This window comes from Passer montanus, unplaced genomic scaffold (assembly GCF_014805655.1).
Source record: "Passer montanus isolate IOZ18808 unplaced genomic scaffold, ASM1480565v1 scaffold29, whole genome shotgun sequence".
Taxonomy (NCBI): Eukaryota; Metazoa; Chordata; class Aves; order Passeriformes; family Passeridae; genus Passer; species Passer montanus.
The window spans coordinates 9,109,087-9,117,459 of NW_024367596.1; the positions used below are offsets into that span (position 1 = coordinate 9,109,087).

General features: G+C 63.7%; 1 protein-coding gene across 2 annotated transcripts; it reads right to left on the reverse strand.

The window, feature by feature from the left end:
- Positions 1-359: 359 nt before the first annotated feature.
- Positions 360-6,328, reverse strand: LOC120504339. Of its 2 annotated transcripts, none has more exons than XM_039713751.1 (2): positions 3,221-6,328; positions 360-3,141 (listed from the first exon to the last, which is right to left on the reverse strand). In XM_039713751.1, exon 2 carries the CDS (start codon positions 2,080-2,082, stop codon positions 1,015-1,017), a length of 1,068 nt encoding a protein of 355 aa, XP_039569685.1. In that variant the 5' UTR covers positions 2,083-3,141; positions 3,221-6,328; the 3' UTR covers positions 360-1,014. Both variants share the same exon structure in this region; 1 of them encodes a protein (XP_039569685.1).
- Between the last annotated feature and the right edge of the window lie 2,045 nt (positions 6,329-8,373).

Here is an 8,373-nt window from a genome sequence, read left to right on the forward strand (position 1 = left end):
CGTAGGTGCAGGGGGATGCTGGGGAGCAGAGACCAGAACACGGGAGATGATACGGCATTGTTGTGGGGGGGCTGTGGGGGCCAGGCAGACCTCGCAGGAGCAGATATTTGGGGCGGGGAGCGGGGGAGACCTGCAGCAAAGTGGGGTGTGCGAGACCAGCTCCGCCACTGCGGCAGGGATTGAGGGGCGGGGGGGAATCCGGTCCTTCCTCAGCCTTACTCCTGGTCCCCGTTCCCGGCAGCGGGGCGGGGAGCACGCAGCCCCCCCGGCCGGGCCCCGCGGTGGCGGCCCGGGGGAGCGGGAGGCAGCGGCACGGGGCGGGGAGGAGCGGAGGAGAGCGGCGGCACCGAGACCGGTCCCGGCGGGCTCCGCCGGCCCCGGCTCCGCACCCGGGCAGCTCGGCACCTCCCGTACCCGCGGGCGGCTCCGGCGCCCCGGGCGGCTCCGGTACCATTGGAAGGCTCCGCTGCCCGCACCCCGGCGGCTCCGGTGTCTCGGCTCCGGGCACAGGCGAAGGAGGCAGCGGCCGCAGCCAGGCAAGCGGGCGGGGACGGCCGGGCCGGAGCTCAGCCCCCCGAGTCCCGGGACCCTCGCCCGCGCCCCCTCCGAGGGCAGGGGGACACCCAGGGGGGATCGGCTGGAGGGTGAATGCGGGGAGGGCAGGGGGTGTATGCAACCCCCATGCCGAGAGCGGCCCGGACCCGGGATTGCACAGAACAAAGGACCGTGGAGGGTGTGTATGGAAAAGTACCGGCGGGAGGGGAGCGTCGATCGTCTGCAAACTGGGCTGGGGGCGACGGTGCGTGGTGCGAGGGCTGGGTGTGCCAGGGCAGCATTTCCCCCCCTCCCCGGGCTGGGGGCTGCTCAGGGCTGGGGGCTCTGCAGGGAACAGGGGTTGCAGCCGTGTCTGAGGGGTTTGTGCCCCCTCCAGTCATCCTACCGCAGGTTTAATGGCACAGAGGGGCTGCAGGATTTGCATCTGGGTCAGGGGGTGCAGCAGGAAGGGGTGAATGTCTAGGTGGGCGTGGGGGTCTCATGCAGGGCACTTGCGGTACTGTTCAAGGTGGGTTTAGGGGTGTCGTGCTTGCAAAGGAGGATTGGGGGCAGCTGGGGGATCCGTGGGGCTGGCATTTGCCACTCTCTGTGCTGGTGGCAGAAATGCCACCTGTGCCTGCCCACATGATCTGCACACCGCTGTGCCAGCCACCTCTGGGCTCTGCACGCCGGTGCCCTGGCCATGAACCAGGACAGCCAGGACATGGGGGGACTCCGGGCAGCAGGGCTGGGCTGTGCAGGCTCCGAGGCTCTGAGACCTGCAGGAGGGCAGCGCTTCCTTCCCCTTACGCCATCTCGGCTGCGTGACCGGGTCTCGCAAGGGGAGATATTTATAGCACTGCTCCACTGGCCCGGGGTTTGCACGGCCTGGAATGGGGCTGGCAGCTGCTGCCCCCCATCCAGAAGCCTCTGGATGCAGCTGAGCCGTTTCCCCGGCGGGGCCGGGGTGGGTGGGAGCCCGCGGGGCTGAACGGGCTGCATGGAACATGCTGGGGCTCGCTGCCAGGTTACAGGCTCCTGCGTGCTCTGCTGCCTGCAGTGCTGCCTGCAGTGCTGCCGAGTGCTTTGCCTGCGTGCTGGGTGCTGCAGAGGCCTCGCAGGGAGGGTGCAGGGAGCAGCTTTTGCTTTGGCTTGGGCCAGCCAGGCTCTGGCAAAGGAATACACCGCTCTGCAAGGATGGGGACAAGAGGGAGAGTTCATGTTTTGACTTTGCTGTGAGACGCAGATTGGCCAGAGCTGCTGTGGGGGAAGGTGGGAAGGCAGGTGGGACTGCATATCCTGGAGTGTTTTCCACATGCTTTGTCCCTGTGATTCCAACCACCACGTGTTCCCAGACCCCAGCAAAGGGAAATCGGAGATCTGGGAACTGCCCCGAGTCAATCCATGCTGCTCCATTCCCTGTGCATGGAGCAGCCTTCTCTTGGGTCCTGCTGGAGCCACCAGCACGTGGTGATGGCCAGTGCCGGAGCCGTGTTCCCTCTTTGTGTCAGATGGTCCCACAGACGTGGTCCTCTCCCGAGCAGACATCTGCTCTGCTGATGTCTCCAGGCTCTTGCTTCCCTGGCACAAAGCCTCGCAGTGTGTGGGGACGCCTCTGTGCGTGCCCCGGCTCCTCTCCCAGTCTCCTGATCCTCACAGTTTGCACGTGCCATCCAGATGCCATTGCTGTGCTGCTGTCACCACCCCATCCCAGACCCCCTCTCCATCTTTTTTACCCCAGCACCAGGCCAGCAGCTGTGTTGTGCCCTCCTGCCATGCTCATGGGGTGTGTGGCATCAGTTCGCTGTTGGGTGGGGGGAAGGAGTGGGGCAGGAGTGGGAGATCAGGGCGAGGGATAAAGCCAGGCCTATTTTTATACTGCAAAGTAATTACCAGAGCTTTCCAATCCTTAATCTGCTGAGAGCACCCTGGTGTGATTGGATCCTTCCCCAAGCCTGGCAACAATTCCCCCATCACACATCTCCTGCGTCAAAGCCCCGTAAACTCCCACACTTGGGCTCACACTGGGATACATGTGCTGCAGAGCTGCCAGCCCGTCTGCCCCTCACTTCCAGCAGCCCCTGGCTCAGGAACAGGGATGGAGACCCTGGCTGGGACCCTGGTTTGCAGCTGGGAGGATCTCACTGCCGAGCCAGTGGAGTAGGAGCTGCTGGCTAGATTTGGGTCCCAGTGAACACACTAAATCCATGTTTTCCCCATCAGCTGCCTTCCAGGGTGTTTTGGTTGAGATTAGTGGCCCACACAGCACCCTCCAGCACCCATCCAGCTTGGCTTCCCCCTGGCACAGCCAGGGTTTGGGGTGCGTCTGTCCCGACGGCGTGCAGGGCGGTTCTGGATGGCAGTGCCAAGTCTCGGCTGGCTCCTTTCCCAGCCTCTCCCTGTCCTGTCCCCGTGCCAGGGGGCTGCTGAAGAACCTGTTCCATAGCTCCCGCCACAGAGGAGGAAATGACGGGTGATGTTTGCGGGAACACCTTTCATCCCAGGGCTGGGGGAGTGCTTTGCCTCTGCCTCTGTGCAGGGTAGAGCATGGGATCTCGACAGCCCAGGAATGAGGATGAGGATGAGAACTCACCTTCCTCCACCCACCTGTGCCCACCAGCTTTCCGACCAACAGCCCAGGGATGAGGATGAGGATGAGGATGAGAACTCACCTTCCTCCACCCACCTGTGCCCACCAGCTTTCCGACCTCACCCCAAAGTCTGACTGGGCTGTTCAGCCCTGTTCCGTGACAGGGAAAGGGGCTTTTTGTGCCACGGTTCTTCCACTGTGGAGTTTGTGACGCTCTTGCCAAGTATTTGGGAGTAGCCTTCGATCCATCTGTCTCAGTGCAAGGCAGCAGGCACAAAGTAAACCTGGAAGTGTACAGCATGCAGTGCCCCCACAAACGCTGCTGTTCTACACGAGGACCCAGTGCCAGGGGTTGCCTGGGTGAGCTGCCTTCAGGGCATCCCCAGGTGACCCCAGCAGTGTCCCTTCCCCCTGCCTGGCAGGGCCCCGGCGCCCTGCCTGAGGCAATGGCCATAAAAGGCCCTGAAATGGAGAAGATGGGCGGGGGGGGGGCCGGGCTGCGTATCCAGCCTGAATGGGATCTTCCCGTCTGCCCACGCAGGTCAGGCTTGCCAGGAAGTGGGAGCGGAGGCTGGATGGAGGAGAGCAGCCCTGGCAGCCTGGAGCAGGTTCAGGAGGCTGGGGCACACCGTGCTCCCCTCCACTCCCCCTGCTTCCCTGGGGGGCACGTTTGGGCCATGGCCCGGGATGCCGGGGATCAGCATCGCCTCCCACCAAGGGCTCAGGGGGATAAAGCTGCCTTTTCATCGGCACCTGAGCTGTGGGCAGTGGGGGCTGGGGCAAGGGGCACTCAGCGGGTTCCCCCACTGGCCCCCCACTGCCTCTCCCCAGACAATGGCCACCCTTTGTTGGGGTTTTATGCGTCCAGCCCCCTTCCCTGCGGCCCAGCTGGTGACATTTTACCACCTCCACATTCCCATGGGGATTCAAAGGGCACAGATGCACCGTGAAACCACAAAGCACAGCCTCCCCCCTCAGTGCTCCCCCTCCCCTGTGCCTCAGCATCCCCAGGGAAGCAGAGCCGGGATGCGCAGAGGGGATGCTCGCACTGGGAACCTTCCTTTCGAGCTGTTTCAAGGGTGACCTGCCAGCCCTTGGGAGTTCCCTCCATCTTCCTGCCCTTCCCTTGTCATCAGCTCTCCGTTCCTTTGTGGCTCTTGAGGCACATCCCTGTCCCAAGAGGGCTTGGCATGCCAGACCCCCGCTGATGGGAGATGAAGGGAGGCAGCGTGGGCACCATTTCCAGGCTGGTGACACTTGGCCTTTTGGAGCTGGAGCTGTGTGGGTGGTACCCACCCCTGCCCTGCAGGCACCCGGCTGCCAGGGCAGTGCCAGGCAGGGCTGGTGGTGGCAGACCCGGCGTTGCCCTGACCTCCTGGGTGTAGCCAGTTTGTGGGTGTAGCCAGGCTGTGGGATACACAGTGGCCTCTGTCCCTTCAAGAGAGGTCCCAGCATGCAGGCGTCCAGCCCCTGCCCCTTCCCTCCTGCTCCCAGACTTCTGGGGGCTTTCCCTCAAGGATCTGGGCAAATAGCCCAGTTCCTCCCAACCAGTCATTGCCTCTGCAGGGACCTTGGGAAAACAGCCTGTAAACAGGCAGATGGAGAGCGTGAGTCACAGTGACCGAGAGGGAAATAAATGCAGGAGGGGAATTTGCAGCATGCCTGGGTCATGGGGATGAATCCAGCCTCTCCCAGGGATGGTGAGTGGCTGGCACGTAGGTGCTCTCCTGTGGAGCCAGCTGTCCCAGGAAGGGGTGTTTATCCCACTGATGGGAATGTGTCCAGACGATGTGTCCAGACAAGCTGCAGAACAGATCCAGTCCTCTTCCCCCACCAAAAGCATCCCCTGACCCTTGCCGCTTTATCCCAAGGGATGAGCAGTCGCTGCCCTGGAGGCAGCAGCATTTCAGCATGCAGCACCCTGCCCGTCGAGCCATGCAGATCATTTCCCCGCTGAAAGTCACCCTGCCGTGGTTATTTTTGGCTGCCGGCGGGGCCGGAGGAGCTGGCTCTCTCCCAGCTGCTGCAGCGCGTCCCGTTTGGAATTGCGTCCTGCGTGGTGGGGAGCGCTTGGGTGAGCAGGCTGCCTCCAGCATCCCGCTCCCGGCTGCCAAGGAGCTGCAGCTCCCTCGCCCTGCGCAATGCAAGAGTGCAATCTAGCGGCTAATCCCGCTGGGAACACCGGTGGCGCTGGGCATTAACTTCTGCAAAAGCCTCCGGTGACACCGGGCGCCTCTCCGAGCGTCACCTCGCCATCCCAGCTCGGGGACTGGCAGCCCAGGGTGGCGGGAGGTTTATGGAGGGTCCAGAAACGCTGTCCTTTTCGCTGGCCTCACTGGAGGCTGGAGGGACATCAGGCTGTGAGCCGCGGCAGTGTGTGCGGGGCCTGGGAGGGTGTTTGCCGGGTGAGAGGTGCCCTCACTGGGGTGAAGGGGAAGGGTGCAGCTCCCGGGGATGAAGGGTGGGCTTGCCCGGGGGCAGCAAGCGGCTCACTGCAGGTGCTTCGCCCAGGACTCACCCGCTCCACCCCGGGGGCACCGAGCCCGGACCTTTCCGTGCTTCTCCATCAGGAGCCGCTGTTGCCGTGCCCGCAGTGCCTCAGCTCCGCCGCTGCCCGGCAAGGGGGCCCCGGGCGGGACTGGTGTTCCCGGGCCGCGTTGAGGTGCTGCTGAGAGTTTCGCGGCCGAGGGGTGTCCGTTGCCTCTTTTTGCCCCCCGAGACCCCCGTGGGGCCCGGCTGGGGCTCATTTCCCGCTCTGCCCCCCCGCGCCGTTGGCTGCACGGGGGGTGACGTCCCTAAGATATGCTGATTTATTCACATTAACCCTTTTCCCGCGGGGCTTGGGGCATCCCGGGGAGGCGGCGGCAGTGGGGCGGGGGGGACCCCTTCGCTGCCCCTCGGGCCCGGGGTCCCCCCGCGAGCGGCCCCCGCCTCCCTCGCTGCCCCGCGGGTTGCCGTGGGAACCGCGCCGGGCGCTGATGTCACCGGGGCTGTTGCTACGCGACCGGCCCGCTCGCCCATCCCCGTGTGAGGTCACTGTCGCTATGGCAATGGCGGGGGGGACGCGGGGCCTCCCCCGGGGCCGGCGGGCGCTCCCGGGGCCGCGGAGCCCCCCCCGCGTACCCCGGGCGGGAGGCGGGCGCGAAGGGTGGTGTCCTCCCAGGGGAACGGCAAAAGCTTCTCGTTAAGAGTGGAAAAAGGAAAATAAAGCTTTTTTTTTTTTTTTTTTTGGGTCCTCCCCGGAATTTTTTTTTTTAAAACCTCTCGTCCCGAGATATTATTTTTAGAAATCCTGGCGGAAAAGCTGCCTGCGGCGGGAGCGTCCTCTCGTTCCACGGGAAAGGCGCTTCCCCGTGGAAACAGGCAGCGGTGGGGCTGGGCTCTGTGGGGAGTGGGCATGGGAGGGAGGGGGGTCAGGGGGCTCAGCCACGTCCCGGTGCTGCAGCCCCTTCTCTGCTCTGCTCCCAGTCCCCGCGGCGACTCGGAGACCGTGGGTTTTACATCTCCCCAGCTTGCATTCCTGCTGGAGGCGGTTTGTTCCTAAACCCTGACATCTGCTCCTTGGAAATCGATGGAGCTGCTCCTTCCGAGGCACAAATCCCTGCTCCTGTCCTGCCACTGGCTCTGGGACCCCGGCCAGGCCAGACACCATCACAGCCAGTGGCTTTGGTCATGCTCCTGGGGGCATGTCCACTCACTGCCCCTTTTCCCTGGGGACCTGCCCCACCCCTCCAGGGCTGCTGGCCACAAAGCCACGGGGATTAGCAGCTTCCTCTGGACCGGGATTTAGCCAAAGCCACTTAGAGCCACACAGCCTGGCTGGAGAGAGGGAGATGGGGAAAGTCACGACATGCAGCCTGAGCCCTCCTAAGGATGCTGAGAAGGGAAGGGGCTTTCCCAGGGTTAATAGCTCAGCATGTCGTGGTGGAACCCTGGGTTGGGCCAAACCGTGTGTGCTGCAGTGTCTCCCTTGCCCCGGCGAGCCCTCAGCCTCTGTGTTATTTCCAAAGCTTTGTGGAGACCTGTGAGCCAAAAGTCCATCCTGTGCAGGCAGGCTGGAGGGGACAGAGGGACGGGAAGGGGCGGACGCCGCTCGCATGGCGCTGCCAGCCAAGATGTAGGACAGGAGCTGGCAGATGGAGGCGGGCAGGCACAGGAGCGTGAGGCTGCACCCGGACGCTCTGTGCTGTGACGGGATCTTGGCTCACTGCTGGTTCAACAGCTGTGAGCTTCCCGGGGCTGGGGGCTTGGGACTCCGGAGGGACAGAGGACACGGGGATGGGGAGCTCGGGTGGCTCCCCAGGGAAAGGAGCAGCTGGGGAAGGAGCAGGCAAAGGCTTTCTGCTGGAGCTGTGGAGATGAGGGGTCTGGCTGGAGCTGGGGATGGGGGATGGGGCAGGGGGAGGGGGCTCACAGCCCCATCTGGGACACGCTCCTGCCCTGCTGATGGCATGGGGACCACCATGTGCACTCCTGCTCTGTTAGACCACCTGGATCACTGTGGAGACCACAAGGAAAACTGCACACCCAGCCTGTGTGAAGCTTTGCAGCAGGGGAAGCTGAGAGCAGTGGAAAGCCCCCACCCACCCTGCCACAGCACGAGAGCTCCATCTGAGGGACCCTGGGCCTGCTCTGGGCTCTTCAAAGTCCCCTCTGGTGGCCTTATCCTCTGCTAATGGGATCCTCTGTACCTTATGGGGAGAGGCTCAGGGGAAAATGTGGCTGCAATGAAGGCATAGGAAGGATATCCTGTTTCCCTAGGGAAGAGGTCATTGGTAAAGCAGCCAAGGGAATCCTGTCCTGCAGCGGCCAGACCAGAGCAAAGGGCTGCCCTGGGGATTGAGGATCCCCTGCTGCCCACAGGGAGGTTTGGGGTTAGTCCTGCTGGCACTGAGCCTGTGCTTTAACCCAGGTATTTGCAGGGTCACCATTATCACAGTCCTTACACCCCCAAGCCCTCTGCGCTGCCTCCAGCCTGGCTCCAGCTCCTCACCCAGACTATTATGGGACAGCACAGGATGGTCAAAGCCCTCATCTGCCAGACCCCAGGCAAGGAATCCGGGTCCCCACTGAGCAGCCCCCAGGTGCCCAGTCAGCTCCTGGAGGACAAGGTAGGACATTCGGGCTCCAGCTCCTCTGCACCCACCTCTTCCACCCACTGCCTCCCTGTTTCCCAGGGCAGGGGGCTGTGGTTTGTCTGGAGGGTAGAGAGGTGAGTAGCTCTGTGCCCACCTGAGCCAGGTGAGGCT